The sequence below is a fragment of the Pochonia chlamydosporia genome, chromosome 1 (genome assembly GCF_001653235.2).
Source record: "Pochonia chlamydosporia 170 chromosome 1, whole genome shotgun sequence".
In the NCBI taxonomy this organism is placed as follows: Eukaryota; Fungi; Ascomycota; class Sordariomycetes; order Hypocreales; family Clavicipitaceae; genus Pochonia; species Pochonia chlamydosporia.
In genome coordinates, this window is record NC_035790.1 from 3803238 (window position 1) to 3830670 (window position 27433).

Consider the following 27433-nt stretch of genomic DNA (forward strand, 5'->3'; position numbering starts at 1 on the left):
GGTTGTATAGTTTGGGGGAGTGTGTTGCATTCTGTGTTGATAATTGCATTGGATTGTTTGGCAGGCATGGCGAATTGGCGTTTGGGCTTTGGGCATGGCATGTTTGTAAAAGTAATAATAGTTGCATATTACTTGGTTGTAAGCACCATTTGCTGGTTGATCGTTGATATTTCTACCACTGCGGTTCGTCTAACCACGATGCTGGATTTTACCTATATTAACATACACCACGTCGTTATACGCGGCATTCCCCGTCTTACAGATGACATCCTCATCTACAACTCCATCAGCACGATATCCTATGTCATCAGAAACTTCTTCCCCAAATTCCGTCCCCTCTCCTCCGCGAAACAATCCAACCTCACCGCCACGAAGACACATTCCACTGCACTCTTCCCACTATTCGTAGCCTGTATCCTCAACCTCCACTGACCAGTCGTCACTGTCCACGGCTCACTCTTCTCCCCATCCCCCCTCTTCCTCTTCCTCGACGTCCCGTCATCGCCGTTGCTATCTAGCGCAGAAGTCACATACCCGTCGTAGTCCTTCCCGTCCAGCACAACAGCCGCCTCCCCTCCCAATACCACACGGACCAAGTCCTCGCTGAGTGGTGTGTTCCCCGGCGTAGCGGGCTGCGAAGACGCACCCCCCGACGCCATCAGTAGTCCTAGCGGCTGTGTAGTCGGCGGCAGATTCAACTTCGTAGCAATCACCTCCAGCAGCTTTGCGACGCGGGTCCTCGTATCCCTGAAGAACTCGAGCCGAGGTCCATCGTCAAGGAAGTGAATCCTACTTGATTCATTCGCGATTTCGAGCACCAACTCTGCGGGCTTGTCGTCTACATACGGCCTCGCGTAGTTGACCCATGCGCTTGCCCCTTCTTCCAGGAGCTCCGACTGCCCCTGCAGGATGCTGATGCCGCTTTTCTGCACGTTTTCCAGCCGGATGGTGATTTCGTCGTGGCCCCGCAGGGAGTTGTAGCTTATGCAGTGCGGGAGGAGCTGCTGCTCCAGGCCCTTGAAGTGGAAGTATCGCGCGTCGCGGAGGAGTTCCAGCCGGTGCGTCTCGTCGCGGATATTGACGGGGTACCCGCGCAGCAGGCGGAGCAGGTCGGCGAACGTGTCTGCGTTGCGGTTCGGCACCGAGGGAGGGAGTATGGACGGCGGGCGAATGAGGCCTTCACGCTCGAGGCCCGGGAACAGGTTATCCGGTCGGGAGAAGAAGAATGCGAAGCCGAGGGAGAAGTAGTTGGGGGAGTTGCGGGGGTCGGTGAGCAGGTCTCGTGGGATTTGGAACTCTCGGTGCCCGATGGAGATGAAGATGCTTTCCTCGTAGAGCTGGGATATCAACTTGGGGACTGGGGGGGTTGTTAGAAAAGATACATCTGAGGAATGGGTGTAAATACGTACGGCTGTAGAATTGCGCGTCGGCAAAGAGGCGCACGAAATGCTTGCCGTCTCGTGGTATGACGTGGTAGCCTTGTAGGTGGAGGGCGATGTCGCGAAACGTTTCTGGGTCGCGGTCTATGTATAATGTGCGAATGGCGCTGCTTATATCATCGCCATGCTCTTCCGCTTGCTTTATTTGGCAGAGAAAGTATTGCGAAAAGTAAGAGGGGGCTACAACATGTGCTTGTTAGTTTGATTCTTGGGCTTGTGATATCCCATGTAGGACACGCACCGTCGGAAGAAAGCGACGCTCCTGATAATTTAAACAGCTCGCTTCCAATCTGGATTGGAAACACCCTCTCGCGCGGCAGTATAGGCGGGATCTTGTGGATGTTCTTTTCATTGGGAGGTACCATTCCGGCGTGGCTGCCGGGGAGCGAACTCGGCGTGCCTTGGGTGTCGGAGAAGCCCTCGCTGGGGCTTGCGGACGCCATGGTGTGCCGAGTCTGGTGTGTCTATCTAGATGATGTTGTGCGCGGGATCTTGGGGTCGAAGGGGAAGTATATGCATGTATGTGGATAGCTTCCCTGCTCTAGGGTCTGAGAGGTCGATGTTGTCGCGTGTGTTGTTCGACGATTGCTGGGCCAATTCGACGGAGGGCGCAATTGGATCAGTTCCGGGGCCGTAGGCAGCCGTGGCTATGGTGGTGTTGCGAGGATTGAGTTCGTTGTGTAACGCGACAAGCTGAATGTGGTTGTGAAGTTGCATGTGCATGTCGTTGTCGATTGGTGCGATGGTGGGGAGACAAGCTTCGGGGCAGCATGCAGGGGACATCAGCACTAGGGTCCATGGAAACGCTGATTTGAGTTTATGCCATTCTCCCACCTATTACATGTCGGGCAGATACAAGGGCGTGTCTGGATTGGGGGGGCGCTTTTATTTGACATTGCTAAGTTTGTTTGGATTTAATTATTGGACTTTATGAGCAATGGATGCTGGTGATGGTTGGCCGTTCGAGATGCTCCACGATCTGGAGCTCAGAGTATCAATCGCGATTTCATTCTCTAACCATAAACTCCAACCCTCCAATGCGAATATTCCAAAGCACACGGTTATCGTTATAGCCCTCAGTTTGAAGTCCAGGAACCTCACCTCGAGATAATACCTATTAGAAGATGTGATCCCATGATGCAGCCGATGACTCCTAACCCTGGTTGCTCCTGTTACGGCCCTCTCCAGCCGTTGACAATGAAACCTGGAGGTGATGATGAGTATTATTGAATGTAGGCTTTTTATTCCCAAGGAGATAGGCTGGATATTCTGTTCTTAGTATGATTCTCTCAAGGACATCCTGCATGGTACACGAGATCAGCGAATTTATGACGATACAGCATCTGACGAGGCAAGCTTCATACGAATTTTACATCTTGAATCCGAGATACCACACATGGATATCTGACCACGGTATGTTCAAGTACCTTCATAATGCTCGGTAAATCCCAGCCCATAACCCAGCTCATCACGAGCCATGCACATCAAAGTTTCCGCAAAGAAACAGAACTATCTCCTCAAGCTCATCACTCCCATACCCAGCTCACAAAACTTCACCACACGCTCACCCTACCTACTCATCAGCTCAACACCCCCCCTCACCACACCAACAACAGCACCAGTCTGAACCATCTCACTCCCACCGCCCGCAACCCTATGCTCAATATCCGCTAGCCCGTCCAGCCATGAAATCATCACCTCCGGACTAACCTCCAGCTTCACCAGCTCCTCCGACAACGCGGTGATGATATCCGCCAGCGCCAACCCCCTCGTAACCTTGAGCGCATTAATCGTGTTCAAACAACTCGTCACATCCGACGTGTTCAACAGCGTCGTCACAATCTCCTTGATTGCTTCTGGTGGCGGCGCCGCAATGCAGTTATATATCGTCTCCGTCGTAATCATCTCACGCTTAATCTCGCTCTCCGGAATCTTGGGCGCATTCTTCTCCTGAAGCGGCGTACCTATAATCTCACAATCAGCACTTTCTGCCAAAGCAAAAGGTTCCAGGAAATGAAAACTCACTCGAAGCATGACAAGCCTGCAGCACATTCAACGCCCTCCTCATATCCCCCTTACTCAACTTGACCAACGCATCCACCGCCTCCCCCCCAATCCGCACATTCTCCTCCTCAACCACCCTCTCGACCAGAACCCGGATATCCCCTTCCTTGAGGGGACTAAATCGAAACCTCGTACATCTACTCAGCAGCGCGGGACTCAGCTTGTGCGAGTAATTCGCAATGATGCAGAATCTCGTATTAACAGTGTACTTTTCCATGATTCGCCGCAGCGCCATCTGCGCAGTATTTGTCATGGCATCCGCCTCATCCAGGATGATGAGCTTGAACCCCGCGATAGACGACTTGGCCGACGCCCCCATCGAGAAGATCTGCTTGGTGCTGGCAAACGTCTTGATTTGCTCGCGCACCACGTCGATGCCTCGGTCGTCGGAGGCGTTGAGCTCCAGCACCATTTGCCGCATGTTGGCGGCTCCGTAGATGCGTCGGGCGAGGGCGAGGATCGTGGAGGTTTTGCCCGTGCCGGGGGGTCCGTAGAGGAGGAGGTGAGGGAGGCGGTTGGAGTCGATGAACTTGTTGATGGTGGCGAGGATGTCTTGGTGGCCGGAGACGTCGTCGAGGGTTGCGGGGCGGTATTTTTCGATCCTGATGCCGTTTTTGTTAGGTCAATTGAGTTTGGGAAGGTTCTGTAACTTGGGTACGGACCATGGGAGGCTGTCTTCTGCTTCGACTGGGAGGTTTGCTGTGCTTCGTTTGCCCTTGGTGGCTTCTGAGGAGAAGATCACATCTTTGGATGGGGCGGGGGCGTCGACGTCCATTTCATCTTCGAAATCTGACATTTTGAAGCTGAGTGGCTGGTTCGTCTGAGGATTTGGTGTATTTGCCAAATCTGGCTGCGAAATTGGAAAATCTGGCGTTGAACCGGCTGGAGTGGACGTTGATAAAGATTGGAGCTTCGATTGCAGTTTGGGAATCACGCGTTTAACCGCGCTGGGACGTGTCGCCCATTAAAACCCCTGCCACCAAAGCTCCACTTAAAACGACCACCAAAGTTCTGGTTGTCTTCAAGCACTCCAATGCTTACATTCAGAGTACAGGTATAAATGCAGGACCAGTTAATTATTATGTACATGCAATTTCTATTCATCCACAATGCTATTTACGCACTACCGCATTCATTAGTATCGGCCATGGTCGCAGCCCTGCTAGCCAGCACGACCAATTACTAAGAATTCCATAAAACATCCCAAAACTCGCACATCATAACACTAAATGTCATCTCATTCATTGTGTCTGAATTTGGAGATGATTCGTTCCCAGACCAACATACTCAAACATGATTGGAATCTGCGCTGTTGCAAACCAGGCAATTCCTACAACATTGGACGCTGTCAGCCAACCTGCCACAAAGTCACAAAACAATTGGAGCCAACTTACCAGTGTAAACCACTAATTTCGTCACTACTTCAACATCATACCTCACACGTGGGCGAACCAGCCGTGAAAACATTGCCTCATCATCAAGCTCCTTCTCCTCGGGAACGTCACCATTCTCCTCCCCACTCAGTATTAATACTTCGCCGTCTGCCTTCTCATTGCCATGGGAATTGGGCTTCTGTACTCCGGAGGTTTGAGCTCCCTTTCCAGAGTGATCTTCCTCCTTGCCCTGAAGGTCCATGTTGCTAGATTTGCTTCGCAAGCTCTGATTACTGCTGATGCTCTCCCTACGGCGTCGTTCCCGATACGCCAACGCCTCGTACGCATCTGCCGCGCTCTGAGGGCCAATAGACACGGATCGCCCGCGAGTCGTCGGGTGTCGAATACCCTCGACCATGCGAGGGAAGTCAGAAGCCTTGGGGAACAAGGTGTCCAGGCGAGACCCAGGAGGCACGGACTTGTATTCACTGGCGGGAGTAAAGTATCGTCGGGGCAAGTCCCAGCCAAGCTTCTCCATAAGGCGGAACAAGTGAGGCAAAAACTTGAGCAGTGCAGGCTTCATGGTTTCTCTCCAAGCGAAAATCACCAAAACTCCAAACACGATTCGGGCGATATTCATCCATGGACCCAGGGGTGCAACATCAATAGTGCCATCACCGTACGCGTGGGTCTCCCAGGGATCTGACGGGATCTTGCCGTACGTCCAGGTTCCAAATTCCACGCCAATCACAACTCCGGCAAAGGCAACGCTATCGTCAAAACAGGGGCAGTCGTCCGCAGGCTCTGGATGTATGCGAACAAAGATAATGACGACAAGGCCTGCAAGTACAGGAGCAATCCAGGAGCTCGAATGCATGTAGGCATCAAACGAAGGGCCGTAGTAGAATTCGACTAGTCCAATAGCAGCGCCAATGATGGAACCAATTATTACGTCCAAGAAACCATGCATGCCGCAGTATAATCGACCAATGACAATAGAGGCGGCATAAAAGTAGGAGAGGCACTCCAAGATAATCTTCACCGTCGGAGGCAGAGAATTGTCGGGGTTGTGCAAGCTCAACAGCCCGTATACAGCCACGGAGAGCGCATTCGCGCTATGCGTCGAGGGGAATCCGTATTCGAGGGCAGCAGATCCAGACATGGTAATTCGATGAAGCGGTGGCGAGAGAGGTCGAGGGAGCGAGTAGAAATCCTTGATGAAGCCGGTCCAAAAGACACCAAGAGCGAGCATATGAACGAGCCTGAAACGTAATCAGTACACAGCCAACCTCACTTGATCGTAGCAGAAGTCACATATTCCGCAAAAGACTTGATTCAACATACCCTTTGCCTAGAGACGCCCAACCACACCAGAAGCATATCGGCAGGAAAATCATGAAAAACGTATGCGTTCCCAAGTTTGCGGTGATGGCAAAGTAACTATCCAGCGCTGGCGTCCTCAGTTTCTCCTGCATCCACGCCAGATACGGCGTCTCCCATCGAATCAACGGGAGAGCCTGTTGTCGGAGATTATATCGCCATCGTGGAAGCGCTCGCTTATCTAGAAGCAGCCGTTAGCGCCAACGTTCTCCTCTACTTCCATATGCCCCTTATGCCACCACTCCCCAAATATAACCAAGTAGCAGAGATGCAACTTGTCTCCTGGTCGTCCCATGTAGTTTATTCAGCACTACTCACAATGATTGATACTCCTCAACCCCGCATCAGGGACATTGTCGGCCTTGGGAGCAGGAGACGTCAAAGGCGGCGGGGCATCACGTCGCGTGCCGCTCATGGTGGGATTTCGCAAGCAATGAGCGGCAGATGGAGGGTCGGAATAGCGTCAATGGAAGGGCTGGTCGAGCTCAGACGGCCGACATTGGGTTTTTAATGGGAAAGGAGCGTAGGGCGACCCTCTGGACCGGACGGCACGCGACGAAAGGAGAGACGATGAGGGCTGGGATGCGAGATGCAGGTAATAATTATAACAGGCAAGGTGACTGGCGGGTTGGAAAAATGGGGACAAAGATACGGCATCGGGCTGACAGCCGATGAACCCCAGAGCGGATTGCGCAGATGTGAAGGATGGAAATGGCTTGTGATTGTATTTACTTGCAGATTTAGTATCAATAATCGTGACAGACGGGTGTTTCTTTACTGGTTTCTGCATCACCGCCCCTACGTTGCTACAGATCGTCAGGGTTAGAAACTGAGACCAGAGTGAAGCGAAGGTGGCCCATTCTGTCCCGAGGCCATGCACCAACAGTACATGGAGGCGAACATTGATGAATGGTCAACTGGTGGGCCGAAGCCGAGCGAGCCTCTGACAGCCATCGATTGTCCCCTGAGACTGACCCGTAGCGAACCCAAGCCAATTGACTTCACTCGGCGCCATGCTCCAACTCGAGATCTTCCACATTGAGTGTAGAAACGCAACCGAACTCATCCAGGGGTACCTAATACAGCACGAGCGTTACGCACCCATCATCACCGCAGATCTGACATTGTATCACCACTTATCACAACTACACTACTCCATACTCCGTAAATACTATACAAATCCACAAATTAAAATAAAGAAATCAGCAACGTCTCACAAGCAACACACCAAGACCCTTCGACTGTCACCCATCTCCACATCCACAACCTCACCACCAACATCACCACACTTCCCATCATCTTCTCCTCCAGGTCAATCATCACCACAAAATGGCCCTCCGCCTCACAGGCAAACACGCCGCCATAGTCGGCGCAACCGGCACAATAGGCACCCACATAGCCCAAGCCTTCGCCGCCCAAGGAGCAGTCCTATCCCTCCTCGGCCGAACAGCCGTCCAGACGCGCCCCAAGCTAGAAGCCCAACTCAGTCCCTACACGCCCTCAAACTCCGATACCCCTACATCCCACCGCTTCATCAAGCTAGACGTAGCAGATAGGACGAGCATAAAGCACGTTTTCGGGGGCCGGGTAAGAAAAATCCTCCGTAGAGTGTGTCCTTAACTAATGTCTTTCAGGACGAGGAGGCGGTTGGACCGCTGGATATTCTGGTCAATTGTGCGGGGATTTCGCAGACGACGCTTTTGAAGAGGACGCCGGATGAGGAGCTCGCTAGTATTGTTGATACGAATCTTTTGGCTACGATGCTTGTGTGTAAGCATGCCAAGGTTCGGCCGAATGGTACGTATGTATGTGGAAATGGTACTCTGTATACTGATTGAGACAGGCTGCATCATCAACGTGTCCAGTCTCATGGCTACAAAGTCGGGTCTGGGCGTCACTGCATACTCTGCTTCAAAAGCAGGCGTCGTGGGTATGTAATATACATGATTCATTCGGTCATTTCTACATATCCTATCTGCGCCGTCTCTCCTTCACGGGAGACCTATTTTACACTGCATCAGAGAATCGCCACCGTAGCTAACTAGTCTCGGCCATTATAGCTTTCACCCGTGCTCTCTGCAGGGAAATGGCCGCCAGATCTATCCGTGTAAATGCTCTCCTGCCAGGCTGGGTACAGAGCTCCATGTGGGATCGTAAGTATTTCCTCCATCCCTGACCAATATCCCCTGTTCCGCCCTCCAGACTTCCGTCTTGCTCTTGGTATCGACAAATGCCAACTGAGATGAGAAAGCAAAATAAGCTAAAGAAGAAATAAAACTAACTAAACCAATTGTACCTGCCTCCTAGATCTGAAACCAGACCTGCGACAGGCGTATTTGAAAGATACGCCGCTCAATCGTGTCGCACATCCTGCTGAAGTAGCAGATGCCGCTGTTTTCTTGGCTTCTAACGAATTCGCCAATAATTGTGTCCTCAACCTCGACGGCGGGTTAAGTGCTGCGTAAAGCAAGGAGCAAACCCGACATTGTCATCTCGCGGAAAACACTTCAGTCGTCGGAAATGACAATAGTACCGTCATCATCTTGCACAAGGACGACATCGTCGTCCGTGGCACCAGATAACCTCGCCTTTTTGGTTGGTTGCCCATCATCGCCTTGATGGGCTCGCTTGAGACCCTTGTTCTCAGCGTCCGAAGCTGTGAGGTTGCCATTTTGCTGGATTCCGTTGGCCGCACCATTGGTTGCAGTCGCTGCCTTCTTGGGTTTCCGAGGAATCTCGGGTCGCTCACTGAGTTCCATCTTGATCGGCTTCTCTCCCTCTTTGAAGTCGCTAAATACAATCAGAGTTTGTTCATTCTTGGAGTTGGCCATCACCACTTACTGGTTCTCAATATAAAGCACAACATTTACCAAAGGTTCCTCGTCATCTTCATCAATTACGGTAAGGAAGCTGCCTGATTTGATGCCTTGAGAGGGTTAGCTTCAGTCGCACCTTTCCAACGGGTACAACCAAGATACATACCAAGATCCGACAGCTTTTTCGGCAGATTCTCTGTCTCATCTGCATCGTACAGGATGCCAACCTCGTTGTTGAGAACAAATTCCTTCTCCGCAAATCCAAGCTGAGCCTTGACTATATCCTCGACGACATCACTTAGAGTTGCCTTGTGAGGGTCCACCTGAACGCCGGCATTAAAGACGCCACAAACAGGGCAGTCTGGATTCGGCTGCCTCGAAATATCTGAGCCGAGGAGCCTGGTTGGTGCAAACGGTTGCAGAAATATCTACATTGCAGTTAGCATATCGGCCGGCTGAATAGAGCATACTCTCCCCATCCATTCTCTCCTTCGTACCTCTTTCGCTTGTGTGTAATCCCCCTTGAGGACCTTGAATGCTTCCAAGACGCAAAGACCCGCCACAATTGCGTTTGTGGTCGCAATGGCAGGAATAATGTTACCAGCCATTTCCTTGATGTTGAACCGTGACTTGCGATCAATGCCAAAAATAGTCGATCTGATGTTGGCGCTTGATGCCACAAAATCCAACGTATCAATGTCGTCCTTGTCGAAGCTGATTACCGGCTCGGGTCCAGATTGGCCCTTGCTGTTTTTCTTGAGCTCTAGCATTCGCTTGCTCAACCGATCTAGGCTATCTCTGAACACAACAAGATTCTCTTCGAGGGTCCACACCCGCTGGTCGTCGCTGAGAATTTCGTCTTTCGAGGCGATGGCATCAGTGGCTTGCGTAAAAACCGTCTCATATTTGAGAGGTTCCGGTTTTCTGCGCGATTTCCACATGTCTTCTACTGATCTCAACCGCTCAATGTCACTGTTAAAGACTTTGTCGAAGAGCATCTGAGGAAAGGTGTCGGTGCCGACCGCATCACGGATCTTTTCCAGAGCTTCCGACTCCTTCTTGAGCTCTTCAATTTCATGGGCTGCAAGATTACAATTAGTTGTCACGCTCGTAACTTGGAAGATAGCCGACTACTCACCATTCTCAGCATCCTCGGAATGATCAAACGCAGTTTGGTCCTCGCTAACGCCGAATATTTCGCTGAAGAAACTATTAGCAATGCTGCCCTTGTAATCGTATTGGTAGTCTCTCATACTTCAGTAAATAGCTTTTGCCCCAGACGATGCAATGAATAGGCTGGCTTGGTGTACTTCGAATCGTGCAAATGGGGAAAGTTTTAGGTGTTTCCTTTACTGTGCAATCGTAGCATGCCGTTACACCCTTTTTGATGACCTGAACTTGGCCGTTGAAGCCAGTGGTGCCACTTTCAATCAGAGGCACATCTGCAGCAAGACACATCTTGTTGACGTGCCGTCGAGCCTCCAGGTTATCCAGTGCATTAAATACAATCTTGAAACCTCTGAACCACGGGACCGAATACGCGTGGTCTTTAATATTGGCGTGATGGGCGACGATTTTGACATTTGGATTGAATTTTTGCGCCGCGGCCATGGCAACCTGTCCTGTATTAGCATTCGTCCAACATGACCACTATTCCAAATAAATCAGGCAGGAAAGAGGGCTCGTCGTACCAGGGCTTTCGGTTTCTTGATGTGTTCCTGTCGGAAAAGGAATTGTCTGTTGAGGTTCGAGAGGTCGATGGTATCGAGATCGACGATGTGGACTTCCGAGAAGCCAGTGAGGACGAGGTTCTTGAGCAACTCACACCCGATGCCCCCAGCGCCGACGAGCAAAACTCGAGCCTGCAAACACCACCATGTCAGCTCTGCTTTTAACATATTTCGCAGTTTCCGGTCGCAGCTCTCGGTTGTGGCTCCCGCAGCCCGATGGAGCTGTCCCAGGTCACACGAGCGGTGCGACCGACTAGGCTTCGTGACAAACAAAAGTCTCGCACATGTCGAAACTCGGGGATCTCTTGAATTTAGCATACCTGTTTCACAGACGAGTTTAGAGACGCGCCTAACGACTGGTGGTTGAATCTGTCTCGTGCCATGACTGACGGTCGCGCGGAGTTCTGTTGTTTGGGTGCGGCCGGCGGTGGTTGCTGTGTGGGCAGCGAAGCTTGTGCATCCTTCTGCTGGGTATCTTGAGAAGGTTGAGGCTGTTGTTGAGGCTGTGATTGAACTTGTTCAGCCTTGGCAGCTTCTCCTTTGACAGCATCGGCAGCATCGACAGCATCGACAGCAGCAGCTGGCGCATCTGTTGCAGGTGGCACAGGCACAGGTACAGGCACGGACTCGGATACCGACGGCGCGGCAGGATCATTCGCTTGGTTTGGCGCCTCCATGGCCGCTGTCGCCGCTCGGCAGGATCAATTCGATGACTGAAGAGACAAGGTCGCTATCGTATGAAAGATGGAGCTTGCGACGTGTTGGATCTGATGGAGAGAAGATGGGAAATGTTGAGCGTGTTTCTTGAATGCTCTGCAGACTGGAGTGCTTGCGGCTGACGCTTTGGATGACAGCGTCAAAGTTGCGACCAATTGGAGCGAGTCGGATATGCCAGGGATTCTTCCCCTGTGGGACGAAGGCGCGGAAAGGGCGGCTCTGGTTGGTTGCCTTGCTTCGAAAAGTGTCCGCTGGCGCTGTTTCTCACCAGTTCATGTCAGTGACGGAATTCTCAGCGAGCAGTCAGTGAGTCTTCAGGTTGCAAGGTCGCAGTGCAGCCAGGTTACATGTTTGTGAACATTGCTCATTGAAATGAACACTGCATATCTGACCACCAGTGCACATTTTCTTCATTTTAAACGACTCTCCTGAATCTGCAGCATACATACAATGATCAAAACTGTGTAAATGTATCTATAGATTCTTTCTCAAGCTATGTGTGAAGTGTTTGGTATTCCTTGCTCGTCTCATGCTGTCTCAGTGACTTTTTTTGGCGACCAAAGTCAACGCCGCCGATTGGACTAGAAACCACCAGGAACCAACTTTTTTTCTACCCAGCCAGTCACACCGGCCGTAACACCGCCGAATAGACTTGATGCAGTAACTTTCTCTCTTCTTAATGCTTGCATTATAGATTCTACTTCCCAATTAGACTCCATGTTCCTTGGTTTATGCGAGCAACAGGGCACCCAGCCAATCTTTGCACACCACCATTCTCACACACCACTCACTTGCCTCTCACAAAAATAATCATGTCTGACGATGAAGCAGACCCCGAGCTCCTGGAGCTACTCCGCCAGCATATGCAAGGAAAACTAAACATAAAGGAAGAGGCAGATACAGGTGTTCTAGACGGAGCCGAATATGTCTACGACCAAGGGATTGACGTGGCCATCGATATGCGGTGTACCAAAAACGCAGCAGAGACCATATACAGCCAGATGCAGGAGAAGCATTATTCCACAGCAACTTGGTCGGAGCACGAACTGCATCCCAAGGCCAAGGATGAGAGCACACTAGCCTTTATCTTCACTATGGATCTGCTGAACTTTTCGTTTTGGTCGGAGTTGCCGGATGACGAGCGGTTCGCCATTGAATACAGGGGGAAGCGGTGGACAGGGTATTGGAGTCTTGTTGCGGCGATGCAGAGAGCACTGGAAGAAGGTGGGTTACCATTTCGCAGTCAAGGTTAAAGATGTACTGACATGTCAAAAACTAGATATTCCCATCACTGATCCACACTATTGGCAAAATGAAGAAGAGTGCAACCTGGACTCCCTTCGACACATATTCAGATCGTCCACGGACGAAGAAATGCCCTTACTACAAGAGCGCCTAGACTGCCTCCGAGAAAGCGGCAGAGTTTTATACGAAGTATGTCCAACAAACTCCTCAAAAGACCACCAATCTAACTATCCATCCAGCGATACAGCTGCAGCATCACAAATCTCATAGACGCCGCCGACGGCTCAGCAGCCGAGCTGGTCAACCTCCTCGCTCGAGACTTTTCATGTTTCCGCGACGAGCACCACTTTGAAGGCAGAAGCCGGCCCGTGAGATTCTTGAAACGAGCTCAGATCATGGTCGCGGACATATGGGCATGTTTTGAGGGCCAATCCTACGGCGAGTTTTGGGACATTGACAAGATCACCATGTTTGCGGACTACCGCATCCCCCAGATCCTCATCACCCTCGGCGCATTATACTGCAGTCCCCCTGTGGCGGTGGCAATCAAGGATAAGAAGATGTTTAAGAGCGGAGACCGCTGGGAGATGCAGCTACGAGGTAAGTGCTATTCAACGCTGGTCAAGTACGAGTGCTGACAGTGTCGCAGCTTGCAGCATATGGTGTGTAGAGTTAATACGGCGGGAGATTGTTCGAGCGCACCCAGACACACACGTTAATGCCATTCTCATCGATTTCTTCCTTTACGACCGCATGAAAGAACTAGAGGCTGCTGGCAAGGAACCCTTCCCTCACCACCGAACCAGGAGCATATGGTACTGAGTTCAGCGTCATAGATTTTCTGCTCAGGCGTATAGATCCTTTTCAGAGTCATAGAATAGTCGTTTACATTTGATACAGCAAATACTAGAAGCAAGACAATACATAGCTCGTTAAATCAAAGGCACGCACGCCGCCAAAACGCCGCAATTCTCCTGGAATTTTTGTACTTTCCCCATGGTACTCATGACCCAACGGCGATAGAGTTCAGAATGTGATCCATCTGTGCTGTCTCCGCCTCCTTATTGGCATTGTTCTCCTCCTTGAGTAACACGGAGAGCACCTCAATCGGAGGATTCAAGCCAAGACGGTGCGCTCTTTGCCACCTCTTCATTCGATCGATTCCAATGCAAGGCTACAATCAGTCAGAAAACACATAATCTTGCAAAATCGCACTGCTGAATCAACACTTACCCCATATTGAGAGCTAACATCAAAGTATCGCAAAACCTTGTCGTTCACAGACAGGCCCTCCTGGTGCACCCTTGGCGCCTTGCGCTCCTTTTCAATACCCTTCCAGTACTTGTCGATTTGCGAGTTTGTAAGCTTCTCAGCCTTTATCTCTGCTTCAGATTTTTCAGGAACTTCCTCCTTGATCTCAGGCTCTTCCTGATCATCATCTTCCTGCTCGTCTACAGGGTCTTCAACAACCTCTTCCACCTTCTTCTCGGCGGGTTTCGTTCTCTCGGGAACTTCGATCTTGGTGGTCGTCGGCTTTACTAGAGTATCTTTTACATCTTTCGGTACGCTCTTGGTGACTTTGTTGGCGAAGCTGATTGTTGATTGACCTTTTGTAGGGCCGGTGCGGCCGCGGGTTGCGCCTGTTGATCGTCGAGTGGTGGGCATGATGTTGCAGTGATGTTCCCTGGGAACTGTGGAAGGATATGGTTATATTAGACAATATTCTGGTATTAAACGATTCGCATATGTCTAACGATCGGGTTTAACAATTTTGGTGGGATAATTATTTCAAACGGCGTCGGTAAGAGGTAATATCTTCGAACTGGTTAACGATTCAGCTCAGGTTCGACTTAAGTGGAGGTGGGCCGGTTGCACAATGACGGTTGTGACGACTAGGCGGCTGACTTTGGCGGGGCAACGCGAGATTGGAACGCCGTCACGTGAACGAACTGCCATGAAGCGAAGGACGAAGAATGTGATGAAGCAATGTACTGAGCCATGAAGTCTTTATTTATTGTCAATTCCAAAAGTATTCGAAGTTCTATGTCCTTCAATCAACCACCAGTTGCCTCACGATAGAAAGTCAGGCTCCTATTTGCACCCGCAGTACAGAACATCTCGCTCTTCCCAGTCTTGGGAAGCCATCTCGCCGCCCATAACGCCTTGTCTGTCTCACTATGCGTAGCCACACAGGCACTGCGCTCAATTGACCACACTTTGACCTTCCCATCCATGGAGCCGCTGAGCAAAAACTCCCCCGTATCACTCCAGTCGATAGTCGTAATCCATGAAGAATGTCCAGTGAGATTGCCCACATGCTCGCCATGCTTCATGTCATAGAGGGCAATGATTCCCGCATCACCAGCAGCAGCCAGTCTTGTACTCGCAGGCGAGAAGGCTACCGCTCGAACAGGCTTCGCCAACCCTGTAGTGTTTTGTGTCAGCTTCCTTTTTCTCTTTGTCTTTGCCAAAAAAAAAAAACCACCTACCAGATAGTGAATACAAGATCCTCCCCGTGTCGTTGTTGAAAATGTACACTGCTCCGTTTTGATGCCCACTGGCGGTGTATTTGCCATCTCTGCTGAGATCGACGCTCATGCCGAAGCTCCCTGACCCAGGACTGCCTGTCTCATACTCTTGAATCTTGGTCTGATTGTCGCCTGTGACATCCCAGACGTTGATGCGTCCGTCGTTGGTAGTGCTGGCTAGATATGACCCGTCTTCACTCAGTGCCACTGCCCACACCTCACCGGGTTTGACTGACGGTCCAGTGATTTCACCGCTGCTTGACCACTCGCCAGTGTCTTGGTTTAATGCCCACAGTTTCACCTCTCCCCCGAAGCCCGCGCTTGCTGCAACTTTTCCATTTCTCGACGTGCAGATGTGGTGGCAACCTAGCTTGTGGGCGTTGGAGATGGACTGCTTCAGAGGGAATGAAGGGTCTGTCGTGTCGTGTACATGGAGGGTTGAAGAGCCGCCTGCTGAGAGGACTGCCCTTGGAGTCGTAGCTATTGAGAAAATATCTGTGATATGAGCTACGACAGTTGACGTTAACAGCTGATCTGAAAAGCGTGTCCCAGATTCTTTGACTTGAGCGATGGCGGGGCAAGAGCTGTGTGCATACCATCATCCACTGTGTGCGTGGTCAAGTACTGCTTTGACTAGACGATACAGTCAGTGTCTGCGTAAAATTTAAGGATTCCAAGCGCTCTCACCATCTTCTCCGAATCATGCGGCCACGGGGCTCAGCGTGCTTTGGTTGGAGTTGGATGAGAGAGGACGATTCTCTCATGCCAGGTGGTGGGGCAGGTTTTGTAGAAACCATCAGCGGAAGAAAGCTGCAGACTGCACCATTAAACAACCAAATTTGTAGTTCACCCATACTCATAGAACACAAGAGTTTTCAGATGCACTTGCTCAGCTTCAATTCAATTCTTCGATGGGAGAGTCTTTGAGTTCCATGGCACGGAACAAATGCACTACTATAACAACACGCATCATGCGAATTGAGCTTGGCTTCCACTCCGGGATTGTCAAAGTCAAAGTAATTGCTTTTATCTCTACAATGTATCTAAATTATACAAGGCTATCCAAGCCTAACGCCGACAGCATGCAGATCTGACTGAGAATTGATATACAAATCTTTTAATACAGTTTGCCAGATGGTCACTCTCGTCCCTCGCATATCCTTAAAAAGGCTTATTCGCTGGGTAATCATCACGCCATATCCTTCTCATATCTAGCAATACAGTTAGCAATCGTGAAATCTCGGCCAGATCCGAACCCACGTACCTTCCAGGCATCTCTGGCATAGTCGGTGTGTTCTCTTGGTCTCGCCACACCCGGGACATTTGCACAGGCTGTTCACATCTTTCAACGCCTTGCCGGCCATTTGTCTGTGTCTCTTGCGGGAGTGCGATACTTTGTTTTTCGGCACCGCGCGCAATACTGACTCCCAGATGTCGTCCAGCAACGTAGGAAGGTTTAAGCTGACACCCGGTACCGCAATTGACAAGGTAGGGAACAATCGGGGTGTGAAGTATCGCGTATAAAATGTAGCCCAGCGTGAGGTAGAGGCAATTGTCGACGACGAGATGCGAGGCATCATTGAAGCAGCGACGGCAGCCATCTTTGACTGTATTGTAACCCGGGACGGCTCTTGTAAATCGATTCGGCTGGTCGACAAGGACGGGAGCGGGATTGCCGCAAACCGTGACGCTAGATTTTGTCGGTTGCTGCGAGAGCGCGATCAAAGGACTAGTGTTCGACGCTTCCCGGGTTTCGCAAATGTCGGAAATTGTGGTGTTTTGTCGAATCGTGAAGCAGTGGCCACTTCAGTTATCACAGTCGGTCAAAAATCGCAAATTCGCGTGTCACTTCCATCAAAAGTCTGCCGAAAGCTTTCTTTGTGGTGGCCTTGGTCAATTGCAGTCGGCCAATCACAGTGCTCCAACGCACAGACGAGCTGTGGGCCAATTGCCAGCTCCAAAAGCAATGTCCCCAGATGCCCCTTCCCCCTTTCTTTTAGTCCCTGCACCTTCCTCAAGCCATTGAAATTATCGCTTGGGATTGGCAGGAACGCTGACTTGGCCAGTGCCCCAAAGGTTACCCCTTCTCTGGAACTTGTCAACCACCGCCGCACCAAAACTCCAGCCTAACTCCCGTCGACCGCCTCCCACTTTATCCTTGATCGTGCACGTCTGCCGTCGTATTCGCAGTCTTTCATCTATCCAGCAGGCTTCCTCCAGCTTTTTCTTGGAATAGGGTCGAGATTCTTACATCTCAATTTCAAAAACTATCCCAGTAACCCTTTTACCCTACGGTTTACCCCCCGCCGACCAGATCTACGCAATGGCTGCCGCGAATACCATCTTCCCGAAGAGCCACGTCGGTTTCGACAGCATTACTTCTCAGATCGAGAAGAAGCTGTTGAAACGTGGTTTCCAGTTCAACGTTATTTGCGTTGGTACGTGTTGAGAGCTTGCACTCGGCAAACTGGGAGCTCACCTTTGCTAACCTTTGATTTTCTACACAGGCCAGACTGGTTTGGGCAAGTCAACCCTGATCAATACCATTTTCGCTTCCCACCTCATCGACTCCAAGGGTCGTCTGCAACCCGATGAAGCCATTCGATCTACCACCGAGATCCAGAGCGTCTCCCACATCATTGAGGAGAACGGTGTCCGATTGAGGCTCAACATTGTTGACACCCCCGGATACGGTGATCTGGTGAATAATGACCGCTGCTGGGACCCCATTGTTAAATATATCAAGGACCAGCATTCGGCGTACTTGCGAAAAGAGCTCACCGCTCAGCGAGAGCGTTACATCCAGGATACTCGCATTCACTGCTGCCTGTTCTTCATCCAGCCCTCCGGTCACTCACTGAAGCCGATTGATATCGTTGTCTTGAAGAAACTGTCCGATGTCGTCAACGTCGTTCCTGTCATTGCCAAGGCCGATACCTTGACAGTAGAAGAGCGCCAGGCTTTCAAGGAGCGCATCAAGGAGGAGTTTGCTTTCCACAACCTCAAGATGTACCCTTACGACAACGAGGAGTTCGACGATGAGGAGCGCACCCTGAACGGCCAGATCAAGGTAAGTTTTTTTGCCCTGTAGTCCGAGAAAACACACGAAACTAAGTAATAAACAGGGTCTTGTTCCCTTTGCGGTCGTCGGATCCGAGAAGTCCATCATGATCGACGGCAAGCAGGTCCGCGGCCGCCAGAACCGATGGGGCGTCATCAACGTCGAGGACGAGAACCACTGTGAATTTGTCTATCTCCGTAACTTCCTCTTGCGAACGCACCTCCAGGATCTCATTGAGACCACATCCCAGATTCACTACGAAACCTTCCGTGCCAAGCAGTTGTTGGCTCTGAAGGAGAGCAGTGCACATGGTGGCGGCGCTAGCAGCAGACCCATCAGCCCTGCTGCAGACCGAGAGCTGAGCCGCAGCTCCCAACGAATGGCCATGAACGGCTATTAAGTCGGTGATTCTTTGTAATCTTTTGTACTGGCGAGGGAGCAACGGCGTCTCTTGGCAGCTTAAGGGGGCACGCAGCCAACTATTTCCTTACGACCTAAATATCCCTCACGGTGTCATGCGGAAGCAAAAAAGGGCAGTGATATCATTTTGTTTGGGGAGGGTTGGTCACATTGTGACATTGCCATGTGAGCCACAACTTTCCAACAAAAAGCCTTTGTTTGATTTTATAAAAGGGGGTGTCGATGGTGTCACAGCGCCGGGCAATAGAGTCGGAGATACAGCCGGCTTTGCATCCGGGGCAATCAGTCTCAATGCGTCAATGCGTCGGAATCAAGCTAAAGCGAGTCGGCTGTAAACACTCTGGCAACAAGTTTTATGGCTACTGCCATTGACGGCGCCAGGACGGTTCTCACACATGTTTCAATTTTGTCTTTACTAGCACCCGTCTCGAGCTCTTTTTTACCATTTCTTTAGTCTTTAATCAGACCTTATACCTTGGACTCTAAGTATAGCTAGAGTTGGTTTTGTCACCCGAGAATATGAAACATTAATGGAAAGAGATCGATTCTTTACTTTTAAGTGTTGTGTTTTGTACCAGGTTGACTCTATTCTTTATGTATATACCTAGAGCCTTTCCTATGAAGTCTAGTTTGCAGGGAAGCTACAATTAACTCTGCTTTCTGTTTTGTGTAAATGCCATGCCGTTTTATTATTTGCAATGGTGGTCATCTTCTTCGTACCCGTCATACCGTCTTTCAAATGCCCCAGACACTCGCGTCAAGAATCCGATGGCTGGTAAATGTAGTCTTCCAGCTCCTTGTAAGCCTTGTCAAGATCATCATTGACAATAATCTTGTCATGAACACCGGGCGTCTTGGAGAACTCGAGCTCATTATGCGCCTGTGTCAGTCTCTTCTGCACACTGGCCTCGTTCTCAGTCCCACGGCCACGGAGCCGTGATTCCAGGATCTCGATCGACGGGGGAGCAATAAAGATGTATCGCGCAGCAATGCTAGACTGCTTGATCTGCTTGACTCCCTGTTTCCAAGTCAGTATGCGCCACCTTCCTCGGCATCCCACTCTCGAAGCGATTGAGCACGAACCTCCATTTCGATATCCAGCAGCACCACCCTTCCCTTCTTGGTCTGCTCCTCGATGGTCATCTTGCTGGTTCCGTAGCGGTTGCCCCCGAATTTGGCGTGCTCGACGAATCCGTCTTTCGCAATGAGGTCCTCGAACGCTTCCATGGTGACATAGTGGTAGTCTACGCCGTCGGTCTCGCCTACCCGCGGGGAGCGGGTGGTGTGCGAGACGGACAGGCAGAATGCGTCGGGGTGTTGAGCGAAGAGGCGGTTGTAGAGGGTTCCTTTGCCGACGCCAGAGGGGCCGGAGATGATGATGGGGCGGCGGTCCGTGGGTGCTGCGGCTGTTAGTTGTGATTCTGTAAGGGGTTTGGGTATGCTTACGGGTTGCCATTGTGATGAATGGGCGGGTGTAGATCCGGTTTGATCTTTTGGGGATTTGGGGGAGATATATACGAGGGACGCGGGGCATGGGGATGGTGAGTTGTGTGATCTGCCGCTATTTTGTGGGCGGTCTGGACGGTGGAGAGGTTTTTTTTGGTGGTGCATGTGGTGGGTGGTGGTGGTTGCCTGGATGTTGTGGTGTCTGGAAGGGGTAGGCGGTGTGGATTGCTTGGATGATGGTGGTTGTAATGGTATCACGACTTTTTCGGTGGGATGGTGGTGTATTTTAGCAATGTGTCGTTTTTTCGTGGTCCTTCGCGTTATGATGTATTTTTAAGTGTTGTGTTGATGAGGTTAGTTCCGTATTGTGGTGAGAGTTGTCGACCAAAGGTTGAAGTGTCTTGGAGTCAGCCTTACATGTTCATGGAATCAACACTTTTAATATTATATTGCCTTGTCTACGCGTGCATGAAGTAAACAAATGAATATCACTGGGAACAAGAAGGTTAAACACTTCGGTGTAGATGCGTAGGTGACTTAGAGATGGGATAAAATGACAATTGTTCTGTGGATTGAAGCTATGTAGGGTAGGAGGGCTACCTTGAATTTATTAAATCAATGACAGATGCCTGGTCCTGACCATCGACAGTCACACTCACTGCCATGAAATCTAAGCAAGGTATAATCTCGCGTCCAGGTCCACTGGTCGCTTGCGAACAACAGCCTCGGACGTGCATCCAACAGCTAAGGTCAGAGCCGGGGTCACACAAGTTGGCCAATGTCACTTTGTCCAAACACTGGATCGGTTCGAGCTCCTATCAGCTCTAGGCGTGCTACAACATAGGAGCTGCTGTCGATTTGTTTGTCTGCTCACAGTTTGACGTCACTTGTGGCAAACCTACATATCCTTGCTATGGAGGAGCGGTCAAAATTGATGAACAAACTCGTCTCTTCAACCGACACGAGATTGTCGCCCAACTGTTCAGAGACACACTGAGACGGACGACCAGCACATGAGAGCACATGCGCAAATGAGGGCTCTGGTCAGCGAAATAGGGGAGCCTTGGCGGAAGCACGGGGTCATTTGATGCAGGCTAGGGCGGCGTGGGTTCACCGTCACTGAGGCTCACGACAGTGAATATGCACTAACACGAGGCCGGTTAAATGTTGTTCGTATTCCGAGGTCAGCTTTCAGTGTGCCGTCACGTTAGGTGGTGTGTGGACCGTGGTCCTTCTTTGGTGAATGTAGATGGGTACGGTAAATCCTGGTGACACTCGAGATCAGTGACCACAATGGTGTTGCTGGGAGCCATGACGGCACATGCATGCATAATGAATGAGGAGCAGGTCAGACAAGTCCCTGCTCGAGCAGCGAAATTGAGGATATCGTCGCATATTGCGGCGGGAATGAATGAATGAATGAATCGATGGGGGCATCTGGACCCTTGCCCCTGATCTTGTTCCTGGCGCTAGCGTCGGAGCAATTATCATCTGTGGACTGCGATAGGGCAGCATGACCAGTAATCTTGGGTGGCAGACGCAGGAACAGAGACTGGATTCGGTGGATGTAACTCAATGGAGTGGGTTCATGTCCAGAATGGACGCACGAGGGTCCATGTCTCGTTTACTGTGACCATCCAACATTGAACGCCACTAGTCGCTGTCAACCCCAGGCGAGGCCTGTTTCGTCTTGGTGCTTGGCATTTGGATGATGTGAGGGTGGTGTTTGGAGTTTTCAGTTTGCAGCGCAGTGCTGAGGAGGGACGAGCAAAGGACCGCCACTCCCGTCTGGCTTCGTGACCCCATCGTCACTTCTTCACCGACGAGCCTCTTCTACCCACACTTTGCGCCTTTTCTCTCCTCTTTCTCTTTCCTGTCTCTATTCACTGCTCTTGCCTCAGTTGTGGGCGTACATTCATTTACAACTGCTCTCTCGTTGGAGAGCTCGCTTCGCTTCGCTTCGCTTCTCGTCACTCTCTCGTAACTGGGCAATCGCTCTTTCCCTAAATCGCTTCCTGCTTTCTGCTAGACCTCCATAGTTTGGCCAACTTTTGCAAATTGATTTCGATTTCGATTCATCAGCATTTATCACCAACTGCGTTAAACCATGCGTGTACGTATTGAAATATCGCCTCTCTTCCAACCGCAGCCTTTCGGATTGTCAACCGCTATTGGCCACAGTTTTACGATCGACTGTCGACCCAGAGTTTATGCAAGGCTAACATACACCGATCGCTTTAGATTCAATCTGCTCTCGTCGCGCTCGCCGCGTCGCTGGTCGCTGCTGTTCCGCCTCTGGAAATTAAGGGCAACGAATTCTACAATACCAAGACTGGCGACAAATTCCAGATCGTTGGTGTCGCTTATCAACCCGGCGGTAGCGCTGGCTTTACCGAGACCAGCCCTGATCCTCTTAGTGATCCCGAGGCTTGCTTGCGAGATGCTGCCCTCATGCAGGTGATGGGCGTCAACGCCATCCGTGTCTACAACCTGAACCCCAACAAGAACCACGACCAGTGTGCTAGCATCTTCAATGCTGTGAGTCCCCTGTTGGATTATTGTACATTTATCCGCAACTTTCTGACGATTGCAACCCTAGGCTGGCATGTACATGATTCTGGATGTCAACTCTCCTCTTGTTGGACAGGCCCTGGACTCTGGCAAGCCTTGGGAGACCTATTACGCTGCATATCTCAACCACACTTTCGCTGTTGTCGAAGCTTTTGCCAACTACCCGAACACGCTACTCTTCTTCTCCGGCAATGAGGTTATCAACGACCTTCCTTCAGCCAAGTTTGTTCCCCAGTATCTTCGCGCCGTTACCCGTGACTTGAAGAACTACATCAAGAACAACCTCAAGCGACAAATACCTGTTGGCTACTCCGCTGCCGATGTCCGTGACGTTCTTTGGGATACCTGGAACTACCTGCAGTGCAGCGTCGACGGCAAGTCTGACGACAAGACCCGTGCCGACGTGTTTGCCCTGAATTCGTACAGCTGGTGCAGCATCAAGGCGACATACGAAAGCTCCACCTTCAACAAGTTGACCGACGGTTTCTCCAAGTCATCTATCCCCGTCTTTTTCAGCGAATACGGCTGCATCGAGCCCCCTACTCGCTACTGGAACGAGACGCGCGCCATGTACAGCGACAAGATGACCCCCGTCTTCTCAGGCGGTGTCGTCTACGAGTGGACCTTGGAAGCAAACAACTACGGCCTCGTGTCTATCAACGGATCCACCCTCAACATTCTGGGCGATTACAACCGTCTCAAGTCTGCATGGGCCACGATTGACTGGAAGTCGGTCCAGTCCCAAAAGGCCGCCAAGAAGGACATCACTCCCCCCAAGTGCGGAAAGTCCCTTCTCACCGAGACTGGCTTCGACTCCAACTTCACAGCTCCTGCCCCACCACCAGGTGCGCAGAAGCTCATCGACGATGGCATCAGCCCCAAGCCCAGCGGCAAGATTGTCAAGATTTCCGACTACAATGTCAAGATGGCTGTCAAGGATACCGAGGGCAAGGTCGTGACAGGCCTAAAGGTCATCCCCTTGGGTGACGACGAATTCAACATGGCAGGTAGCAATAAGTTGGACACTGGCAAATCCGATCCCGGCAGCGGCAGCAGTGGTAACAGCACTGACAAGGGCGACGACAAGGAAGACAGCGGTGCCGCCCTCCACACTCCCATGATGTTGGCTGCTGTGGTGCCTCTCGTGGCCATGTTGTTTGTGTAATTCACGGCAGTTTAGACGCATATAATCAAGCGAACGTGTATATAGAAATGTGAATCCCGTCAAGAAGACAAGATCGTTTTGGTTTCCTTGGTAATATCATAACATGTCGTCTGTAATCCCACCAACCATGGTGCCATGACATTTTAGCAAGAAATTTCTCCATCCATCGTACATGCCTCATACCAAATCATTGTAAATCTGTCCATGTTAACCCCTCATTTCCTCCCCTTGTTCTTCTCAGTTGACTTTTTCTTCTCCGTTGGGCTGTTCTTTTCCGTTGCCTTATTTACAGGCTTCTTAACCTCCTTCTTAACCTCCTTCTTGACCTCCTTCTTGACCTCCTTGGTCTTGCTCGCACTCTCACACGGACGTTGATACTCGTGTCCCATGCGCGTATAAGAGGTCGTACACGCAGATCCCGTCTCGCAGGGCACGCAAAACTCATGGGTGCCAAAGTCGATGGCGCGGCAGCAAAATGAGCAGCACATTATGCCGTATGCTATGCTTTATAAAGGGCTTCGTATGCGTATATGTTTTGTATGAGGACGATGAGGATTCGTAAACAGCAGTTGAGAATTCTGATACCGCAGTAAAGTTCCCTTGAATATAAGTAGCTTCCTTGAAAAATGTGGTTCACAAGACGCAGTGTGTATGAGGACGCATCTGTATCGTAGTCTTGGCGCTTTTTACAAAAGAAGCCGTCGCACCTTCTACATATAAACAGTGACATCACGGCCATCGGGGCAAAGTCACGTCATTTTCACAGCAGGCGGACAAGGACAAGGACAGGGAACAAAGTTTGTGGGCGATGCATGAAGCCGTTGACAAACATGTGTGATAAAGTAGTGTAAATGAGTGCGACGGTGGTGCATGGGGCGACGAGGGAAGTGTAAACTATGCATGTAGCCTTGAAGGGATCCATGATGGGGCGGCAGAGTCTGGAAGGGGTTTTGGAAAAGGTCTGCAACTAGGTTGGATATTGGGTACCGAGATGCTGATTCTGATTCTGGTGCGTATTTCTTGTCCAATCGTTGGAGAAATAAGGCTGGCTTGGAAGTCACACGGCAATACGACATGACTAGGCAGCAAACATGATTGTACAGGTTGCATGGTTTATTATCGTTTGTCTGTCTTCAGTCCATCACATCCATCCCCCTTCCCTTGTCCGTCTCGTAGCCATACACGACGACCCTTGCCGCATGTCCCTGCCAGCAGCCATGGCCAAATATTGAAATAACAGAGATTTCTCCGTAGTCTAGCTTGCAAAATACAAACAACATGAGATACTTATTAGCGTTACCCATCTATAATGCCCCTCTCTCCCGTCTCCATTGCGCTTCACGCCTCATTGCCACACAGCATCTGCAATCGCCGCCACTGCGTTTCATATGGTTTTTGTTTTCTCTTCATTATGCATTTAACCCTTGAACTCCTCGGCCTTGCTCTCCTCCCACTTGCCGGGGACAAGAGCCAGGGGCACAATGCCGGAGACGTGCATCTCAGGGCCAAAGATCTTGGCATCGAGACCGAGCTCCTGAGTGGCGGCCTTCATGTTCTTCAGGCCTTCCTGGTAGTTGGGACCAGCACGACGGACCCAGATCTGGACCTTGTGCTCAATGAGCTGGGTGGCGTAGTCTCGCAGAGCGCGAATCACACCCTTGAAGGTGCTGGCAACATTGGTGAAGTTGGCAATACCGCCTCCAATGAAGAGGACCTTGCCCTTGTCCGACATGGGAGCGCGCAGCATGAGGTCCAAGACTGTGCGGGCATAGTGGTAGGTCTGGGACTCGGTGGGAGCACCAGAGTATTCACCGTAGTTGGCGAGCTCGTCAGCAAAGCCGGCAGAGGCAATGGCATCGGCGTAAACTACGGAAGCACCACCACCAGCGACCAGAGTCCAGATGCGGCCGTTGTGGTTCAGCACGGTAAGCTTCAGAGAGGCACCAGTCTTGGCATCCATCTCAGCAATGTAGGCCTCCTCCTTGGTCAACTCACGACCGAAGGGAGCAGGGAACTCCATGGGAGGACCAGCATCAATGTTGACCTTTTCACCATTGGCGGGGGCAATGTTGGTGAGACCAAGAGCAGCGGGAGAACGAGCAATAGCCCACTTGACACCGCATTCAAAGTCGGCGGTCTGATCTAGCTTGGCAGCCAAGTCCAGGAAGTGGACGGCAGCAGAGGTCTTGTCCTCGTTGGGAATGACAACCAAGGGGTTGATCTCGAGGTAGGTGAACTGGCAGTCAACATAGACAGCATACAGACGGCTGATGAAGTCAACGAGGACATTGTGAACACCCTGGGGAACCTTCTTGAGAAGGGTAGCAGCAATCTGCTCATTGGAAGGAAATTCTGTAAGGTCGACAGGAATCAACAGCTTCTCGGCCTTGGCATCAACATCGCCAACATCAACACCACCCTCGTGGGTGAAGAGGATCCAGTCGCCCTATAGGAGCAAACAAAGTTAGCACAAATATGCCCAAAGAGGAAACAACCAAGAGCTGCAACGGCAATCAGGTGTGCTAAAAACAAAAGCGCTGCAGTGGCCGTGGTGGACTGAAGCGTGTTTGCTGCGCAGGGATCAGGATTTTGCGAAGGTTACCAGGGACCCTCTCTATCGTGACATCCGTTCGCCCGTCCGCCCCTACGGTTCGGCAGGGACTGACCGATGCAGGCCCCCAGAACCCACCATCCCATCCACATAAGATGGCGAGCAGCCGCTCTCTGGCTTGCACACATGTTGCAGCGACAAAAAAAAAAACATCCAAATTCCAACAATCTGATCCCTCAAAGGTGACAGAATGTGCAAATGCATATCAAGGGTCTCTGGTGGGGTTGACTACCCTCCGAGACCCAAACTTTGCAAGTGCCATACAGCCACCACCAAGAACACAAGGCCAAAATTTGGCAAACTTGAAAACAACTCAAAAAGGATTTTGAATTCACTTACATCACGGACAGAGTTGATGTTGATATAATACTCGGTGTCCTGAGGGTGAGGCACAAAGGGCTCGACAAGGAATTGTCTCAAGACACCAGAGGTGTGCTCGACTTTCTGCTCCTTTCCGGCACGCTCAGCAACCCAGGCCTTGGCTTCGGGCCAAGATTTGTTCAAAGCCAAAAGACCACTCTTGCCTCGGCGCTTGATGAGCTGATCGGGCTTTGCAACGAACTTGGCATTGGGCTGGAGGAGCCAAGGATAGGTGACCTCGGCCTGGTTCAGGACATCCTCAACGTTGGCATCCTCGGGAAAATGCAGAGAAGCCAGTCTGGGAGGAGGATTGTGCTTGGTTGGCGGGGGCAGAGGGGTAGGCTTGATGACGGGAGCACGAGTGAGGTGGTAGTTGAGGATGGCCTTGCCGTCGGCCTCGAAAATCGACTTGGCGGACATGGTGAATCTGCGGACGAAGACGAATTGATGGCTGTGAAGATGGAGGTTCGGTCTCTGGCCTGGAGCGCTCGATCTGAATTATTCTGC

The 27433-nt window shown here is 51.0% G+C and overlaps 11 protein-coding genes across 11 annotated transcripts; 4 read left to right on the forward strand and 7 right to left on the reverse strand.

The window, feature by feature from the left end:
- Nucleotides 1-299: 299 nt before the first annotated feature.
- On the reverse strand, nucleotides 300-1882 carry VFPPC_00974 (BTB/POZ fold domain-containing protein; the record flags this gene model as incomplete). Its single annotated transcript, XM_018280887.1, has 3 exons — nucleotides 300-1357; nucleotides 1410-1619; nucleotides 1681-1882. The coding sequence occupies 3 exons, from the start codon at nucleotides 1880-1882 to the stop codon at nucleotides 300-302; spliced, it is 1470 nt and encodes a 489-aa protein (XP_018149281.1).
- A 2862-nt stretch (nucleotides 1883-4744) lies between these two features.
- On the reverse strand, nucleotides 4745-6671 carry VFPPC_12949 (sphingosine-1-phosphate phosphohydrolase; the record flags this gene model as incomplete). The annotated part of the gene is made up of 4 exons (XM_018290726.2): nucleotides 4745-4833; nucleotides 4898-6138; nucleotides 6221-6437; nucleotides 6575-6671. 4 exons carry the CDS (start codon nucleotides 6669-6671, stop codon nucleotides 4745-4747), a joined length of 1644 nt encoding a protein of 547 aa, XP_018149282.2.
- A 914-nt stretch (nucleotides 6672-7585) lies between these two features.
- VFPPC_12950 (3-ketoacyl-(acyl-carrier-protein) reductase) lies at nucleotides 7586-8721 on the forward strand (the record flags this gene model as incomplete). Its single annotated transcript, XM_018290727.1, has 5 exons — nucleotides 7586-7843; nucleotides 7891-8053; nucleotides 8100-8186; nucleotides 8317-8409; nucleotides 8564-8721. The coding sequence occupies 5 exons, from the start codon at nucleotides 7586-7588 to the stop codon at nucleotides 8719-8721; spliced, it is 759 nt and encodes a 252-aa protein (XP_018149283.1).
- A 42-nt stretch (nucleotides 8722-8763) lies between these two features.
- Nucleotides 8764-11479, reverse strand: VFPPC_00975 (ubiquitin-activating enzyme E1-like protein; the record flags this gene model as incomplete). The annotated part of the gene is made up of 8 exons (XM_018280888.1): nucleotides 8764-9046; nucleotides 9098-9182; nucleotides 9239-9500; nucleotides 9570-10153; nucleotides 10211-10272; nucleotides 10328-10689; nucleotides 10764-10934; nucleotides 11123-11479. 8 exons carry the CDS (start codon nucleotides 11477-11479, stop codon nucleotides 8764-8766), a joined length of 2166 nt encoding a protein of 721 aa, XP_018149284.1.
- Nucleotides 11480-12331: 852 nt separating this feature from the next.
- On the forward strand, nucleotides 12332-13586 carry VFPPC_00976 (hypothetical protein; the record flags this gene model as incomplete). The annotated part of the gene is made up of 4 exons (XM_018280889.1): nucleotides 12332-12743; nucleotides 12799-12953; nucleotides 13004-13364; nucleotides 13414-13586. 4 exons carry the CDS (start codon nucleotides 12332-12334, stop codon nucleotides 13584-13586), a joined length of 1101 nt encoding a protein of 366 aa, XP_018149285.1.
- A 181-nt stretch (nucleotides 13587-13767) lies between these two features.
- Nucleotides 13768-14429, reverse strand: VFPPC_00977 (DNA polymerase delta subunit 4; the record flags this gene model as incomplete). The annotated part of the gene is made up of 2 exons (XM_018280890.1): nucleotides 13768-13938; nucleotides 13998-14429. 2 exons carry the CDS (start codon nucleotides 14427-14429, stop codon nucleotides 13768-13770), a joined length of 603 nt encoding a protein of 200 aa, XP_018149286.1.
- Nucleotides 14430-14818: 389 nt separating this feature from the next.
- Nucleotides 14819-15982, reverse strand: VFPPC_00978 (meiotic recombination protein Ski8/Rec14; the record flags this gene model as incomplete). The annotated part of the gene is made up of 4 exons (XM_018280891.1): nucleotides 14819-15189; nucleotides 15254-15799; nucleotides 15889-15925; nucleotides 15980-15982. 4 exons carry the CDS (start codon nucleotides 15980-15982, stop codon nucleotides 14819-14821), a joined length of 957 nt encoding a protein of 318 aa, XP_018149287.1.
- A 1633-nt stretch (nucleotides 15983-17615) lies between these two features.
- On the forward strand, nucleotides 17616-18753 carry VFPPC_00979 (septin; the record flags this gene model as incomplete). Its single annotated transcript, XM_018280892.1, has 3 exons — nucleotides 17616-17730; nucleotides 17800-18362; nucleotides 18418-18753. 3 exons carry the CDS (start codon nucleotides 17616-17618, stop codon nucleotides 18751-18753), a joined length of 1014 nt encoding a protein of 337 aa, XP_018149288.1.
- A 777-nt stretch (nucleotides 18754-19530) lies between these two features.
- On the reverse strand, nucleotides 19531-20229 carry VFPPC_15266 (guanylate kinase; the record flags this gene model as incomplete). The annotated part of the gene is made up of 3 exons (XM_018293019.1): nucleotides 19531-19791; nucleotides 19857-20173; nucleotides 20220-20229. The coding sequence occupies 3 exons, from the start codon at nucleotides 20227-20229 to the stop codon at nucleotides 19531-19533; spliced, it is 588 nt and encodes a 195-aa protein (XP_018149289.1).
- A 2097-nt stretch (nucleotides 20230-22326) lies between these two features.
- Nucleotides 22327-23955, forward strand: VFPPC_00981 (glycoside hydrolase family 72 protein; the record flags this gene model as incomplete). The annotated part of the gene is made up of 3 exons (XM_018280893.1): nucleotides 22327-22332; nucleotides 22461-22757; nucleotides 22819-23955. 3 exons carry the CDS (start codon nucleotides 22327-22329, stop codon nucleotides 23953-23955), a joined length of 1440 nt encoding a protein of 479 aa, XP_018149290.1.
- Nucleotides 23956-25372: 1417 nt separating this feature from the next.
- On the reverse strand, nucleotides 25373-27346 carry VFPPC_12951 (ATP-citrate-lyase; the record flags this gene model as incomplete). The annotated part of the gene is made up of 2 exons (XM_018290728.1): nucleotides 25373-26401; nucleotides 26906-27346. 2 exons carry the CDS (start codon nucleotides 27344-27346, stop codon nucleotides 25373-25375), a joined length of 1470 nt encoding a protein of 489 aa, XP_018149291.1.
- Between the last annotated feature and the right edge of the window lie 87 nt (nucleotides 27347-27433).